Below are 19,180 nucleotides of genomic sequence, written 5' to 3' on the forward strand. Positions count from 1 at the left end.
AGACGAAATTATCTACAACTTCAAAGTTATGACTGTCAACAGTGACGTGGGAGCCAAGACGCGAATGCGCTGACTGTTTGTTTGATGACAGGAGATATTTCGTCTTGTCCTCGTTCACCACCAGACCCATACGCTTCGCTTCCTTATCCAGTCTGGAAAAAGCAGAACTACGGCGCGGGTGTTGTTTCCAATGATATCGATATCATCGGCGTACGCCAGTAGCTGTATACTCTTGTAGAAGATTGTACCTTCTCTATTTAGCTCTGCAGATCTTATAATTTTCTCCAGCATCAAGTTAAAGAAGTCGAAAGAAGAAACTTCATGTGAAAGAATATTCCGAATGAAAAAACTCACACATTTCGGTTTTTTGTATCATGAATTTTTATTTCCACACGAAAGAAAATTTCGTATCATGAATTTCGGCATTGAGTATTATACTCTCGTAGTAACTTTGTTGCGAGAGTATAATAATAAATGTTTTACCGATGGAGAATTCATCAAGGTAGTGACCAAGTCAGTACTTCCATGCTTTGGAAAGTCTGGTTTGATGCTTGCCGAACTTATTGAACAGGTACCATTATCAGCCCGAACGATTTGCCGTCGAACTGAAGATATAAGTTCCTATATTAAAGCCAAATCAAAGCAAACATTTTCTGAATGTAACTTTTATTTAATAAGTCTTGATGAAAGTAAAGATCAAAATGATTTGTCCCTATTAATTATTTGCATCAGAGGTGTATATCAAGTCCATGAACAAGCTCTATTAGCAAACGAAATTAATGATATTAGCGCAATGCAGTTGGCAGTTAGTGTTATTAATAAAGTAAGAGGGGGCACAATTATTTGTCTCATAGAAAATTTACCCAGTTTTTAGACGATAGTAATGCTGAGCATGAAGATTTGTTGTTGTACAAAGAAGTACGTTGGCATAGCCGTTGCAGAAGCTTTGAACGCCTTTTTCTGCTTCAAAATGAAGTAATGGAATTTTTGGAGCTAGAAAAAGAAGTCGATTTGCTTTCAAAATTTAAACACCCTTTATTTTTGTTGGAATTGGGCTTTCTTGTAGATATATCTTGTTTCTTCAATAAATTAAATTTAGTGTTGCAAGGAAGAAATAAATACGTTTGGGATTTGATCTCCTCAGTCGAAAAGTTCAAAACACAACTGCAGTCTTTGATTTGAAGAAATGATTTGTCAAGTTTTAGATATACTAATTGTATAGCCCAAGAATTAAAGTTAGTAGGACCTTTTACAAAATTTTATGAAATAATAGGGAATATTTTAAAAAAATTTAATAGTCGTATTCAAGGTTTTGATGGCATCAAAAATGTTATCGATTTAAACCACAATCACCTTACATACGATGTTAATATCTTTAAATTCACAATAAAAAATGAAAAAATATTAACAAATCAAAATACATAAATTCAATTTCAGAAATACAAAAACTGTGTTCTATTATTGTGTGTTCACTTACCAATTTGCGAATCCTCGTTTTCTACTTTGAAAAATATTCAAGTTAAGCAGCGTAATCGGTTAAATGATAATCAAATATAAAACTTATTAATTACTAAATGCACAAATTTTGATATTGATGTGGATGAAGTCATCAAAAATACACAATCCAGTTCAACACTAAATTGAAGTCATATAACTTAATTTGGGATTTTTGTCTATGAATTCTATTATTTCTATTATGTGATAAATTCTAAAAGAATACGCAAGGAATTATGCAAAATACATGTAAGTTAACGACAGCCTCCACACAGCAACTTTACCATAACTATAAACATAATTGAATCTTTACACTTTGTAACTATGCAATCACATAGATTCAAATCTTTATTAATGTTTTTGTTTATCTAAGAATTCGAAACACTTTTTCCGTTCAGAATGGAATAATCCATTCTTATCCAAACAATATTTGTAGCCCTCACAAGAAGGCATAATAAAAATAAGAATATTGATAAGTAAGCAAAATTCAAGATTCCGTTATTTGTTTTGATAATAATTGGAAATCCAATGCTCTGGCATTTCATCACTTAATGCAATGCCAAAGCATCTCAAATAATTAGCTTTTACATATAGAATTGTAAGTACATAAATATATGCAATTTTAAGAATAAAGTCAGTTCCTTCCAGTTGGTGAGCGGACTCAAACCAACACTTCGTCTTTTATTTAAAACCGTGCGTAGCGGTAAATAATATATTTTTTTTATACTTCCCACGTAAGGGAAGTTAATTGGCGCCCAACGTGGGGCCACGAAAAAAATCGAAAAATCCTCGGAAAAGGATTCGTAATCGTGGTCTAAACCCACATATAAAAACCTCATGTGAGAGGTAACAAATATGCAAAAAAAAGAAATTGCATAATAATAAGTTTTAAATAAAATTTAAACGTGCAGTGTCGCGTAAAATAAAAAAAGGAGAAGTGAAAAGTTTTAACAAAATTTAATGAAACGTGCAGAGTCACGTAAATTTAAAAAAAAAAAAGAAAGTTAAAAGTGTAAACTAAAAGTTTAACGAAACGTGCCGTGTCGCGTAAATAAAAATAATAAAAAAAAATTGAAACTATCAAAGTTACTATCAAAAACAAAAAAAAAAAAAAAAAAACAATACAAATTAAATTGTAAAAACTTACGAAAAAATACATATTTACAACAACTGCAAACAATGAACAATATATAATATGATAATAGTGATGAACAACAACAACATACAAATTTACATTTGTGACTACAGCAGCGTGGGAAGTGCCAGGAAGTTCATAGGATAAGAAGAGGATAACAAGAGGACAATAAGAGGACAACAGAGGATAACACTGGAGAAAGCAGTAAGATTAGACATTTAATAATTATTACTAAGAAAATTAAATAATATTAACATTATAAATTATATACATATATATATATATATTTATGGGGAATACCCAAACTAAACCTAAGTACATTAGATTGTATTACTGTCAATATTGCGGTGGGGACCACAAAGAGAAAAAGTGTCCCAGAAAAAATAAAAAATAATTTATGGTTTGTACAATCAATAATAAAATAAAATAAAGCTGCGATTCACCACCTTCGGGGGGACGCTTATAATAAATAAAAATCTCTGCGATTCACCACCTTCGGGGGGACCCTCCAGAGAATTATAAATAAAAAATCAAGAATATAAAGCAAGGCTTGATCAGCCAAATAATAAAATATTTTGAAACCGCGATTCACCTTTCCTAGAAAGGATCAAAAATAAAAACAAAAATAAATATTTAAATTTTTAATCAATAAAACTAAAATAAAATAAAAATAAAAATGGCGACTGAGGCAGGATTAACAGTAGATTTAATTACGCGCCTAATTGCAGAAAGTAATATTTCGTTAAGGCAGGAAATTGACAGGCTAAAAGCGCAAGTCGAGATAGAAACACACAGGGTAACAGATTTTCAGACAGAAGTAATAAACGACAATATTCAGTGTCATGAATCACTGGATGTTATAAAATCCTTACCAGAATTTTCAGGAAGGATAAATGCTTATGTTAGCTGGCGAGAAGCAGCACATAATGCGATGAGCCTATACGTTAGAGGAAGCCGAAAGTACTTCGCAGCCCTCACCATTTTGCGTAACAAAATTACGCTGGAAGCTAATGATACATTAACCAATCATGGTACTGTGTTAAATTTTGACGCGATAATTGCGCGTCTCGATTTTGCGTATTCGGACAAACGTCCAATACATATCATAGAACAAGAAATGAGTGTTCTACGTCAGGGCTCAATGACAGTAATTGAATATTACAATTTAGTTAACAAAAAACTAACTTTAATGATTAATAAAACCATAATGACTTATGGTGGAGCCGCATCAATAACAAAAGAATTAAACAAAAAGAATAGAGACCAAGCTCTTAAAATTTTTATAACCGGACTTAACGCTCCATTAAGAGATATAATATTTTCCCTCTGTCCGGAAGATCTGCCAGACGCATTGGCCAAAGCTCAGGAATTAGAGTCCAATAATCAGAGAGCCCGATTTGCACAAAATTTTGCAAATGAAAGGATAAAAGTAAAACAATATTATCCAAATAACAATTTACGATTTCCTCAGAGGAACAACATGCCAAAACCAGAGCCAATGGACATAGATCCATCCATGTCCAAAATATACCGGCAGGAAACTTACCAAAAGCCTCAACAAAACAATGGCTTTAGATATCAAAATTTTGGAAGACAATTGGCCAGTACAAACACTCAAGCCAATACAAATAGGGCCAATACCCAAGGAATAAAACGGCCAAGAGAAAGGAATTATAGCTTTCGGCCCCAAGAAAAAACACAGAAAATCAATAACATGAATGAGAGTCATTTTTTAGGCAAAGAGGGGATGAACTCCCCTATCTAAAATTATATGACGCAAAAATAAAAAAAAAATTTAAAAGCTCTAGTCGATACAGGAGCAACCTCTTGCTACATTAAGCCTGGGGTATATAATAATAAAAACGAACTAGCCATTTATAAACGGATAAAAACCGTTAACGGCTACTCTATAATAAAATATTACCATATAATAACCATATTTGGGGTGGAAGGAATTTTCTACGAAATAGAAGGTTTAGAATCTGATCTCCTTTTGGGATACAATTTCCTTAAAAAAATTGAGGCACTTATCGATGTGCCCAATGGGAAAATAAATTATATGGAAAAAAATAATAATAAAAACGAGACAAAAAGGATGGACATTTTTTTTGAAAATGAAACTGGGAAAAACTTAAAACCCAAGGAACAAAAAGTTTCCGCTCAACCTGCCAATAAAAATATTGGTATAAATAAAAAAATTAAGGAACATAAAGATTCCGCAAAACTAGCCGAAGCAACTACCGGCAATATTATACTAAAAAAAATTTATTTTGGGACAAAAAAGTCCTAAAACGCCAGCTGAAGAGTTATACCAGCAGAATAATAACAATTATACAAAAAATATTGTGGAACGAAAAAGTTCTACAACGCCAGCCGATGATAATACCGGCAAATTAAATAAAAAATATATTGTGGAACAAAAAAGTTCTACAACGCCAGCTGATGAATTTACCGGCAACATAAACGATAACTATTCGATACTGGGTGAAAGTGGCTCAGAAATGAATGATGATAATGATAATTACTATTCGGTAAAGAATTCCGAAAGTTCAAACAGTGAAAATCAGGATGAAAAATTATGGGAACTTAAAACACATATAAAAGAAAAAATTGCTCAAATGCATTCAAATATTAATACAAACTTTCCTTTCATGACAAATGTGAAAGCAGAAATAAGAATGAAAAATGAGGATCCGATATGGAGCAGACAATATCCATATCCCTTATCTGTAAACTCGTTTATTAATGAAGAAATAAATAAAATGATTAATGAAAATATCATAAGACCGAGTAAAAGTCCGTATAATTCACCTATTTGGGTGGTACCAAAAAAGGGTACAAATGACAATGGAACACCAAAACTTAGAATGGTAATTGATTATAAAAAAATAAATGAACATACAATTTCCGATCGTTATCCTATTCCGGATACTAACGTAATACTGTCTAATTTAGGCAAAGCAAAATATTTTTCAAGCATTGATTTAGAATCAGGATTTCATCAAATTTTAATGTCAAAGAATGATATTGAGAAAACAGCTTTTTCCGTTAATAATGGGAAATATGAATTTTTGAGGATGCCTTTTGGTTTAAAAAATGCTCCTAGAATTTTTCAGAGGGCAATGGATGACATATTGAGAGAACATATTGGAAAAATTTGTCACGTTTATATGGATGATATAATTATTTTTTCGGAAAACATAACACAACACTTAAAGGATTTGGAAACAATTACAGAAATTTTAAAAAATGCTAATATGAAAATTTCATTAGAAAAATCAAAATTTTTGAATTTGGCTTCAGACAAAATTTGGCTTTTTACTAAATTTGGCTTCAGAAATGGAATTAACACAACCTGATTACTCAAAAATATTTGTATTAACTACCGACGCATCTAACTTTGCAATGGGTGCTGTACTATCACAAGGAGGTAAACCAATTATCTTCATTTCAAAAACTCTTAATAAAACTGAAAGAAATTACGCGACTAATGAGAAGGAGCTTTATGCCATAGTTTAGGCACTAAAAAATTTAAGAAATTATCTCTACGGTGTAACTAATTTGGAAATACATACTTATCATCAACCATTAACATTTGCTTTATCACCTCGTAACCCTAATCCAAAAATGAAAAGATGGCATGCAATTATAGAAGAATTTGCTCCTAAATTTGTGTACCAACCCGGTAAAACCAATGTAGTAGCGGACGCACTTTCCCGTCTTCAATTAAACCTTTTGCAAACGAATCAGAAGATTCACAACACTCAGCACAAAGTAGTGAAAACAATCAAATACAGGAAACACAAAAACCATTAAATCAATTTAAACAGCAAATTATATTGTGTAAAAACAGGTTCACGATTCATGAGTTAATCGAAACCTTTGGGAATAAAAGGCATTTAATAGAATATGATACAGTAGAAAATTTAATGACTATTTTAAAAGAATATATTCAACCAAAGTTAGTGACGGCGATTCACTGCACTGTTGAAGACTTACATGAAATCCAAGAAGCAAACAAACAAACAAACAAACTTTTCAAAACAAGTTTGTATTTACAAAACTTTTTCCAATGGATATTATTAATAGAGAAGATCAGTCAGGATTGATAGAACAAACCCATAATAGAGCTCATCGAAACTATAATGAAAATATTAAACAAATAGAGAAATTATATTATTGGCCCGAAATGAGAAAAAGAATGAAAGAGTACGTACGAAATTGCATGATATGCAATAAAAATAAATACGATCGCCATCCTAAGAAAATACCAATAGGCAAAGCCCCAATTCCGGAGAAAGAAGGAGAACAGCTGCATTTAGACATTTTTTACGCACAGAAACTAAAATTTATCACATGTGTAGATGCTTATTCCAAATTTTTAACGTTAAAACATATAGAAGATAAGTCAAATATCGAATAAAAGGTTTTTAGAATTGCTTCAAACCTTTACAGATGTAAAACGAATTACTTTAGACAATGAACCGAGCTTTACCACACCAACATTTAAATCCTTAATGCAAAGGTTAAATATTGAAATTTACTTTTGTAATCCACGTCACAGCACAACTAATGGACAAGTTGAAAGAGTCCATTCAACGATAATTGAAATAGCTAGATGTATAAAAGAAGAATATAATATTGTCAGTAATTTAGAAGCAGTACTTAGAGCAGCGCAACAGTACAATACAACAATACATTCAGTAACGAATTTTAAACCAAATGAAGTACTTTATAATAAAGTAAACCATGAAAATTTGCCAAACATTTTAAAACAAGCACAGGATGCTAATGTTTCATAATAAACATAGAACAGACAAGCAATATCATCCCGGACAAATTATTTTTTTTGAGAAAATAATAGGAGAGAGAAATAAATTACAACCTAGGTATAAGAAACAACAAGTTAAAGAAAACTTAGGAAATAAGATAATAATAAATAATAGAAATAGAATTATACATAAAGATAACATAAAATCATAATTACTTATAGGTTTTCAAAATGATCCTTTCAATTTTCGCATTATTAATTGGCTTGACGACAGCCGATGTCATAGATTATACCCGACAGGACTACGTACTTATTGAAAATGGAGACGTTTCTATTTATCAAGAATATGGAGATATATTTCACATTACTAATTTGACAATATTTGAAAATATAATAGCAAAAGAAAAATCAAGTTTTTATGACAGTATCAAATATGAGATAGATAATCAAGATAATATAGAATTTACCACTCAAGAAACAGAATCAGAAATATTATTAATCGAAACTTTATTAGGACAGTTAAAACAAAACCATGTTAGACAAAAACGAGGAATAAATGAATTAGGGACACTTTGGAAATGGATAGCGGGAACTCTAGACCATGACGATTTCATAAAAATAAATGATAGATTAAATGATTTAATAATAAATAACAATAAACAATTTACTACAAATTCAGAAATTTTTAAAGTAATAACAGAATTAACTGATAACATAAATAATATAAAAGGAGATAATACAGCCAAAAAAATTAAAAGAAAAAGAAATCAATACATTATAGATGAACTACAAAATATAATAAATACAATAACATTTGGAAAAATAGGAATTTTAAATCCAACAATTTTACATTTTGATGAATTAAAAAACATAACTTATTACCAACATGGTATAATGACTATTACAGACTTAATGGACATTTCAAAATTTAAAATAGCCCAAAAAGAAAATATTGAAACGAAAATTTGGAATTATCTTAAAAATAATCATATTAATAATTTTGAAATTTTAGAATATATTGAAACCAGTAATAAACTGTTAAAATTAGATAATATAAATATTTTAGCATAAAGGAATAAGGATATCACAGTTCATTCAATTTTTTGGTACATAATTTTAATCTTGGGAATACTTTCCATAACTTACATAATTTTAAAATTCAAAAAATCTAACGAAATTCCCAAACCAATAGAAAATTTGCAATTGCAAGAAGTCACATATAATGCTCTTTTAGATCAAATACATAAAATAACTAAAAATAATAGTGAATCGGGGACGATTCATCTTAGGAAGGGGGGAGTTAACGACAGCCTCCACACAGCAACTTTACCATAACTATAAACATAATTGAATCTTTACACTTTGTAACTATGCAACCACATAAATTCAAATCTTTATTAATGTTTTTGTTTATCTAAGAATTCGAAACACTTTTTCCGTTCAGAATGGAATAATCCATTCTTATCCAAACAATATTTGTAGCCCTCACAAGAAGGCATAATAAAAATAACAATATTGATAAGTAAGCAAAATTCAAGATTCCGTTATTTGTTTTGATAATAATTGGAAATCCAATGCTCTGGCATTTCATCACTTAATGCAATGCCAAAGCATCTCAAATAATTAGCTTTTACATATAGAATTGTAAGTACATAAATATAAGCAATTTTAAGAATAAAGTCAGTTCCTTCCAGTTGGTGAGCGGACTCAAACCAACACTTCGTCTTTTATTTAAAACCGCGCGTAGCGGTAAATAATATATTTTTTTAATACTTCCCACGTAAGGGAAGTTAATTTGTATATATATTTTTTGTTTCCCTTGTTTTTGAAAAGCAGCTAATTATTACAGTAAAACTAAAAATTTGCATATTACATTCATTTTTTTTATTATTAGAGCATATTTAATTAAGACATAAGCTTTCAAATTGTATTCTATGTAAATAATTTAAATTTAATTTACATTACTTCCTTTACTTATTTTCAATATTTCTATATACATGCGTATGCGTATACCGTATATAGTATGTGTGAAACACACGTACATTTTCAAAAAGATTACGAGAAACCAATACTGGTCCGAATGTATCACGAGCTGAAAATGTTCGGGACGAGTAGAATGTATCACTCGGTCAGTTGAGTCGCTCTCAACACGCACACACACTCACAAATTAAATTGTTTGATTGTATAAGTTTGCCGACCACTGGTATAGTGCCAACAAAAAACTTAAGTGTATTAACCTTTATACTATTTCGTGCAGGGGAATATACACAACAATGTAAATACAGTATACTCTCGAAAAGTAAATTCTCAGAAAGTAAATAATCGCGGAAAAGTTAATCACCTTTAAGATTACACATGCACAATTTTTTTAATTTACTTTTCAGAGAGTGTGATAAAAAATTCGAAACGAAGCAAGCAGCGTTTTTTACGATGTTGCAAATACACTTACTCTCTTGTTTATCGCGTCTTTTTAGTAAATAAACTCTTCTACTTGATCCACTGGTTTAAAAATGAAAACGATGCAAATCAGGTGTCAGACTTTTTGAAGTGTCGTACAAAAATGGTCAGAAAATATATTGCAAAAGAAAAAAACAAAAGAATATTCAAGATTTTTTCTCTTCATAGTAAATACATATGTATGTATGTAAATGTAAATATGTTTTTCATGTAAATCCATATGTTTTATTGAAGCAAATAAATGAATGATTTTTTTAAGTTTAAAAATGCATTTAATATTATAAAAACAGATAATTTATGTATATATTAGGAAAAGTAAATTATTCGAAAAAGTAAATTACCCAAAATACCAATCGATTTACTTTTCGAGAGAGATATTGGAAAATTAGAAGGTATCGGCGACATAGAACAATCAGCACCCAGTAGTTCGGCTGGTGTCAAGCGATTACTAGAACGCTAAACCTACTAGCGATTTCATGCATTACTAGTAATTAGTCTTTTCGCTAATGATTTGTAATGCAACGAGGTATTATTCGAAAAATGAATTGGCAAAACCCACCCCTAAAAACACTACTCTGAGTTGTTTTTTCATTTCGCGCTCTCTCTCTCTCTAGTCTCTTTTGTCACAAAATTTTTTTTCCTAAAATTTGACGCGTCATTTCACATTTTTCCGACTAAGAGGAAGATGCGTAATTTGTGTACGGAAAATTATAGAATATTTTTACATATAGTGAAAAATTAATGTGCAAAAAAGTGAAAATTAATTTAATAAGTAAAAAAAATAATACAATAAGATTAAGAACACAACAAAAGAAGAAGGCAAAAAAACCACGGACGGAGGCGCCAACACCGGATCATCACAAACAACAATAAAATCACCGCAGATCACCCATCTCTACAACCATAGAACCATCGCGGGATTTTCTACCCATAGATCAGGTATATACTTACTATAATTGAAAACATATTAAGTACATCAATTTAACATTATTATACTAAAAACTAATAATATTTTTTATTTTGCACACATATGTATACGTATATTAAATAATAAATAAAAATTAATTAAAATAATTAATAATAAAAAATTAATATTAATAAAGAAATTAAATAATTAGTAAATAAGAATAATATAATGTAAGATAATTTTTAAGGACGAAAAAAGGGAGGAGATAGAATATAAGAATAGTAGAAAATAAATATTTGTACATGAATTAAATAAATATATTTCTTTGTATTTCGTAAATATTTGTTTTATTTTTTGTAAAAGTGTTGTTTTCAAAAGTTTTTCTCAGGCATAGAACCACATGCGGTAATGGACCAGTAGAATCGCTAGCGATTTTGAATTAATGAAACCTCTAGCATGTTCGAATTAGTCAAATCACTAGCCATTTTGAATTAACGAAAACGCTAGTGATTCTGTTCTAGCGATTCACTAACGATTTTGGAACTAGTCCTTTCACCAATGACTGGTAATGCAGAGTCGCACCGCTCGATTACCCTCGTAGGACATTGCAATGTAAAAATCGTTAATCAAATACCCTTGCATGTAATCGGGCTAGGACCGGTGCTAATGATTCGGAATTAGTTATATCGTTAGCTCTTCTCCGATGTTACCGAACTACAGGGCAATGACTAACAAATGTGTAATCGATTGCAACACCGAGAATGCATCTATCTTAGGAATGCATATATTTAATAATATGGAATATGAAAATTACTGTTCTCTTTCGGACTTTATAAACATTCAGTTTCCTGCTATTTTGGGTAAAAGCTTCTTACTTCAACTTCAAATGAAATTTGTATTTGTATCGAATTTCTTAAGCTATCAAAGGTGAGAGGTACCACTAAGTAAAGTAAATTGTAGAGTTGGGTAAGTTTTATTACAATACAGAGATTTTCAACATTTGTATTCTGTGCCCTACCAACTGAAAACAATTTGGGTGGGGTTTGCTAAGAGAGTATAATAGTTTTGTTCACATAACGGTTGTTTTGTAAGTCATAAACTAAACGAGCTAAATATAGGGTTATATATGAGGAGTGACTTTTCAAAAGGGGATATTAACATTTTTATTTTTTTAACTAAGTATCCAGTTTTCTTCTTAGTGTTAATATACTCATTTTTGTTACTTGAATTATGATTTGAACAAGATAAAGTAAAATAGCTTTAAATATGAGCGTCTGTTTCAAAAGGGAATATTTTCATCCACAAAAATATAGCTTTGTTCATTTCATAACATAAAATGATATTAACAAGTTAATTACATAGTATTTATAGTGAGTATTATCCTTTTCAAAACGCGATATTTTCTTTTACTCAGTGTTTTATTTCTCATAACTCTCAGGACATACAATTTATTAAAATTAAAAAATATAAATCAAGGATCAAATCTGTTCACACTTAGAGCTTCTCAGAAGTGTTTGATTTGAAATAAATAACTTGAAGTTTATGAATTGATATTCATTTTAGTATAAAATAATATAAATAAATAAAATTGTTTATTTAATTTATTTAGTTTTTGTGAAGAGTTTAGTGCCTTACCGTATTTTTATAGCTTGATAATAACTTGAAATTATTTCCAACTACAAACTTAATCGAATAATATATTATTTAACAACGCAATTTATTTATTCAAAGATTATATTATAGGAGTACGAATAATTAAATTTGAGAAAATGTATGGCGCATTTAAATCTATTTTTGCCTTATCCCATTTTAAAATTTTGTTCCTGTTTCATTTGCATTTATGAACTTAAAGATGAATGAACATAAAAATCGTTTATTTATTTTAATTTGATAAAAACCAAACTTTTATAAAATAAGAATCATAGAAATATATACAAATTATGACTTGAATTACAATGTAGCTCCATTAAATTGAATTTTGTTTCCAAATTCTTTCTGCAACTACTTCTTTTTCGCTACAAGTTTTCCGCATTTGCATAGCTGTTGCATGTTGCACAGAGTATTATAGTTTTGTTCACAACGGTTGTTTGAATCACTCAGAAATAAAAAAGTTAGATATGGGGTTATATATATATAAATTATCAGGATGACGACTGGATTCGAATTGGTATACATTTTCGTTGGCACAATGAGGAGGTTGGTATTGGTATTGAAAATCGGACCATTGCCACGCCCACAAAATGTCGAAAACCGAAAACGTATAAAGTGTCATAACTAAACCATAAATAAAGTTATGGAAGTAAAATTTGGTACTTCAAAGTAGGCGTGGCCCCGCCTCCAAATTGGTTTTTTGTATATATCTCGCAATCCACCAAATATAAACCAAACTTTCTGCAGTCACGTCACTTCCCTATTATACCCACATCCCATGCAAAGGTTAGGTTGAAAATTATTAAAAGTGCGTTAATTCACTAACTTAAAACCTCAGAAACACTAAATTTTACAGAAGAAATGGCAGAGGAGAGCTAATGTCAGATTAAAAAATGAAAAATGGGCGTGGCGTCGACCACTTATGGGCCAAAAACCATATCTCAAAGACTACTCGACCGATTTCAATCAAATGCGGTACATAATACTTTCTTGACACCCTGATGAAACGGACTGAATATGGGCGAAATCGGTTTACAACCACGCTTACTTCCCATATAACTCAATTTTGAATTCCAACTGATTCCTTCACTTTATAATCGGCCCTATTCCCGTTGTCGTTATCGTTTTAAAACGAAATAACGCATATTTGGCATTCCTGTTGTCGTTATTGACATTTATCAAAAATAAATTGAGATTCCCCAATTAGAAACGACATAGAAACAGTCGTTCTTTGTCGTTGCTATATTTGGGAGCGTGGTGGTGGTGGAAGATGGTTGGCATTAATAAAATTGCAGTTTTATATCTAAGGCTATACTTAAGATAACAAAGAAAAAAAGGTACACAACAAGTCCGAAACTAGAGCAACAAGAGGAGGACTTAATAAACAGATACCATTGTCTCCTTTGGAAAAAGCTGTTGCGAATTGAATGCAGTTCGATAATTAGTTGGAGCACCAGGTACGAAACAAATACAAAGACATTTGCGACAGAATGCCGAAATTTGAGTATATGATTTCATTCACAAGAAATTTATAATACGAAATTATCTTTCGTGTGGAAATAAAAATTCATGGGAATGCTTTATTTACATGGTGTTTACAATATATATATATATATAGTCCTGTTACTCCTGCAAGGCGCATAGGGCCACAGTAAAACAGTTCCAACCATTTCTGTCACATGCCATACGCTTTATTTCGCCCCAACTTTTTCCTGTAGGTCTGAAGTCAGCCTCCAACTGTCTTCTCCACGTATGAGCAGGTCTGCCAACTCGCCTCTGTCCAGGCGGGTTCCAATCAATAGCATTTCTTGCTATATCGTTTACAGGTTTGCGCAAAGTGTGCCCGATCCACGCCCACTTACGTTTGAGAATTTCGAGACGCAGTGGGGTTTGTTGCGTGCGTCTCCATAGCGTTTCATTGGAGATTATATCCGGCCAGTAAATGCATAGTATTCTTCGAAGGCAACGGTTGACGAAGGTTTGTAGTCCCTGGTGATGACATTCCAAGTCTCACAGCCATACAGCAAAACAGATTTTATGTTGGGGTCAAACAAACGCACTTTTGTTCGAATGGATAACTGTTGAGACTTCCAAATATTTTTGAGCATTCCAAATGCTTGTTTTGCTTTTTCTATGCGATTACTTATATCCTCAGAGGAACCTCCAGAAGCGGTTATCGCGCAGCCAAGATATAGGAATGATTCAACATCTTCTACGTATATGCAGTGGACTCTTATTGTTCGTGTTCAAACGTTTTTGAGATTAATTTTAAGACCTGCGTTTGTGGATGATTCGGCTATATCATCCGCATAATCTAAGTCCTCTCTCTTCACGCGTTGCGCTCCTCAGCACAACATCCAGAAATGTGTTAAAAAGTAAAGGCGACAAAACACACCCTTGTCGCACGCCTCTTTCGACAGGAATGCAGCTACCAAGTTGGCTATCGTGCAACACGCGGCAACTGACCCCAGAGTACAAGCCCTTTATAAGTGTAATAAGGGTGTCCGGGACTCCTTTACATTCCAGAGCGCTCCAAATTGCACGATGACATAGCGTGTCGAACGCTTTCTCGAAACCTATGAAAGCTACATACAGTGAGGAGCGCCATTCCGCCGACTGTTCAACGATTATTCGCAACGTGTTTACGTGATCAACACACGCCCTTCTGGGACGAAAGCCGGCCTGTTCCTTTCTGAATCCTTCGTCTAGTTCCGAAGCTAGTCTAAGTCTTATAATTTCAGCTATAACTTTATTGAGACAACTTAATAGCGTTATTCCCCTCCAGTTATTGCACAATGTGAGGTCACCCTTTTTCGGAAGATTAATGATGATACGTTCTTTTAGCTCATGCGTGAGCTCTTTCGATTTCCAGAAATTTTTAATAAGGGGCAGGATCAGAGAGGCACTCGTCACTGGATCTGCTTTCATAAGTTCTGGGGGTATATTGTCAATTCCAATAATTGCCTTGTTGTTTTTCATACATTTTATAGCCATGGTGATCTCGGCTACATTTGGACATTCTATGTGTGCTTTGCATTTGTATATACGGTGTGCATTATCAAGAGTAGAGGCTAAGGTTTTAGTCTAGAAATTCGACCAGATCTCAAGCTAGGTTTCCTTTGATGTGGTGATATTGCCATTGCTATCTCTTAGGGGCCTAGCAGTTGGTTTGGAGTGACATAGAGCGAGTTGTCTTGTGTATATGTAGAGGTCTCTGCTGCGATTCGTCACGGCTGCAATTTGAGCCTTCTTCGCGATGTCATCGACCCACTTTCGCTTGTCACGCCGCGCACTCTTTTTTATCTCGCGGGCTAGTGCTGAATACTGCCTTTGTAGCAGTACTTTTATATTACGCGTTCTTGCGGCGTTAAGATCTGCTTTCATACGTTTCCTATGTGCAATCAGTGCCCAAGATCTGTCTGATAGCCACTCTTTCCGCGCACTTTGTGGTGTTCCAATCAGTATTTCTGGTGTTTACAATAAGGCTGATTATTTAATACATCTTTTTATAAATTAATGATGAAATTTACTTTAAATCTTTTCTAACATTATACATCCCACCTTAAATTGAAATAATCGAGAAAATGGCAATTCGTACTCCATTTGAAGAAAAACTAGTAAGGAAGGGCTAAATTCAAGTGGAACCGAGTCTTTTCTGATGTAAGGTTTTAACCCATGCCCTCATGTTCCATCTTTACCATGAAATTTAAGATTTCTGGGGTTTTTCCTTACTGAATTAAAGCATTTTCCAGTAGTTTTCAACATAACCTTTATATGGGAGGTAGGCGTGGTTATAATCCGATTTCCTCCATTTTCAGACTTTATAAGGAAGTAGCTAAAAGAAACGACTCTAGAGAGTTTGGTTAATATAGTTTTAGTAGTCCTCGCCCACTTTCCCAAAAAAATACATTCAAACATGCCCCTACTTAGTACAATCCTTTATACCAAATATTACTTTCATATCTCTATTTATTAAATTTAGGAAAGAAAACGAGAACGTTGGTGAATAAATTTCTCGTTTTTTGGAAATCCAAAATCAAATTCACTCGTTATACTCTCGCAACAAAGTTGCTAAAGAGAGTATTATTGTTTTGTTCACATAACGGTTGTTTGTGTCACCCAGAAATAAAAGAGTTAGATAAGGATTTTATATATATTTAAATGATCAGAGTGATCAGAGTTAAATGATGATGAGTGGAGTTAAAATCCGGATGTCTGTCCATCTGTCCGTGCAAGCTATAACTTGAGTAAATTGAGATATCTTAATGAAATATTGTACACATATTCCTTGAGGAGATTGGTATAGAAAATGCCACAAAATTGCGAAAACCGAAAACATATAAAGGGTCATAACTAGGACATAAGTAAAGTTATAAAAGTAAAATTTGGTACAAAGAATCGCACTAGGAAGGGTCATATTTTTTTCTTGCGAAAGTGGGCCCGCTCCTATTAGGCTTTTTGTACATATCTCGTAAACTACTAAAGCCATATCAACCAAACTTTCTATAGTCGTTTATTTTAGCCACTTCCTTATATATGTATGGGTATGTTGAAACTACTAAAAATGCTGTAATTCACTAAGAAAAAACAGGAAAAATCTTAAATTACATAGTAAAGATGGTACATTTGAGCTGCACTCAAATTGGTATACTAAGATTGAACTACTTGACCAATTTCAATGAAATTCAGTTAATTTTCCTGTTTCCTAGTTTCCATATACCAGAACTTTGATGCCAATCTGAGTTGTTTACGTTACAATATATAAAGTAACCACACTGGAAGATATCGGAACAGAACTTGGCGAAAATACTGCATTTATATTGTGGCAACGCCCTTCTAAAAACCGTCGACATTTTCAAGGCCCTATGTATCGAACATGAGGACCTCAGTACTTCTAATAAATATTTTACCGAAAATATAAGTAAGTCTCTCAGATATTTTGAAGAAATTAAGAGAGAACATTTTTCTTTTAATAATATGAATTACCAAGACCCCATTTTATTTTTTTTTCCTAATGGACTTTATGCCGAATGTGTGGGTCGAATTATGTGTTATATTAATTCAATAATATGAAAACTTTGGGATTTTTAATTAGTTATTTAGACATCTAGTTCGAAAAAGAAAAAAAAAAAGAATCCGGAAAGAGTAATTGCTCAAGAAATGTTTTACAAAAATGAATTCAATTTGGCAGAACTACTATGTTATTGCAAGTAATGATTTGAAGAATTCTTATTGGAAATGTATGTATTTACATGTTTATTATAAATGCGTGGCGTCTAATAAGTTTTATCAAACTGCATCAGAAAGAATTACACGTAAGGTCTAAACTGTAATCTGTTTCATCACCAGGTTCAAATAATCGATGGGGCTGATGGCAAATGTACTGCGGAATTCAAAGTGGAACCTGAACATGTCAATCGCGGTGGATTTTTACATGGCGGGTTTACAGCTACTGTAGTTGATATGGTGACCACGTACGCACTTATGTCCAAACCCTGTAATCCCGGCGTTACAGTTGATTTGCATGTTACTTACTTAAAAGCAGCTAAAGAAGGTGACACAATTGTAGTTTCTGCAAATACAATAAGAGCGGGGAAAAAACTAGCTTTTATTGAATGCGTTTTAATGCAGAAAAATGATGGAGCCATTGTAGCTAAGGGAAGTCAAACAAAATTTGTAGAATGTATGTAGTGATAATGATATACCACTTCACTGGATTATTAAATAAAAGTCACTAAGTTTATCGTACAATAAATATGGAATAAAAACATTACAAAACTATGTACATATATGTTTTCTTTTTAACAATACTCAGCGCATTCAATGTCAAGTGCTGAACACAAAGACGACGACACGACACAGCGACGGCTGATCACAAATGTCGCTTTGAAGCATACATATCAAACAGCAATTTCATTGTTGCCGTTCTAAAATCTTTCACTACAATAAAATTTACATATTTAGGTTAAAGTGAAATTATTTATGTAAAAAAAATTAACGTCATATTTGTTATAACTTTTAATAATTTTACATTTCGCATATTAGTGGCAACTCTACAGCTGCCCATTGTCGTCGCCAAAATTAGAAACATTTTTAATTTAGCGACAACGACAACTACAAGCCACAAGCCTGTTGTCGCGTATTTGTGCTGCTGTAAAAAAATCTGTGCCCATAAGAACGCTTGTATTTTAATATTTTACAGATGTCGCTTGTCGTCTTCTATGTGTTCAGCACATCAATAATATTAAAAGGCACTTAAAAGAGGAAATTTGCAAACAATTTTGTTTTTGTGGCCTAAACATTGCAGTCATTTAAGCGGGGAATTTTGTATGTAAATTGAGAGAAAAAACAACGATGTCGCAAAATATGGTCACTTAAGCAGGAAAGGCACTTAAACGGGGGGGATCACTGTATTGCAAAATTTCTTTATTTAAACTCTGAAATATTGAACAATAAAGTCGAGATTGTAACATGTAATCATCGGTGACGTCAAAGAATTGGACATCAATATACAGGATGTATATAAAAGATAGTCGTGATAGTTACACTATAATTGAAGAACGGCCGGACCAATTTAGCTTAAATTTGGTTTGTAGATAGCTTAGGACCGGGGACGGGATATAAGATAATTTTAATTACATTCCCGTGTTGAGAACGTGAGTAAACTGTGGTATGAAAAACGCAACTGACATTCGATATAAAACACAAATTTTTTATTCAAAACATCATAGTATTCGATAATTTCATAAAAATGCAAACAAAACT

At 32.2% G+C, this 19,180-nt stretch overlaps 1 protein-coding gene across 1 annotated transcript in view; it reads left to right on the forward strand.

The window, feature by feature from the left end:
- LOC128921453 (putative esterase F42H10.6) overlaps nucleotides 1-18,200 on the forward strand; it is a 28,756-nt gene extending 10,556 nt beyond the window's left edge. The window contains exons 2-3 of the mRNA XM_054229191.1: nucleotides 4,914-5,160; nucleotides 17,765-18,200. Coding sequence (XP_054085166.1) covers nucleotides 4,914-5,160; nucleotides 17,765-18,106 — 589 coding nt within the window. The 3' untranslated portion in view covers nucleotides 18,107-18,200. The remainder of the gene's footprint in view (nucleotides 1-4,913; nucleotides 5,161-17,764) is intronic.
- Nucleotides 18,201-19,180: the final 980 nt, after the last annotated feature.

This window comes from Zeugodacus cucurbitae, chromosome 4 (assembly GCF_028554725.1).
Source record: "Zeugodacus cucurbitae isolate PBARC_wt_2022May chromosome 4, idZeuCucr1.2, whole genome shotgun sequence".
In the NCBI taxonomy this organism is placed as follows: domain Eukaryota; kingdom Metazoa; phylum Arthropoda; class Insecta; order Diptera; family Tephritidae; genus Zeugodacus; species Zeugodacus cucurbitae.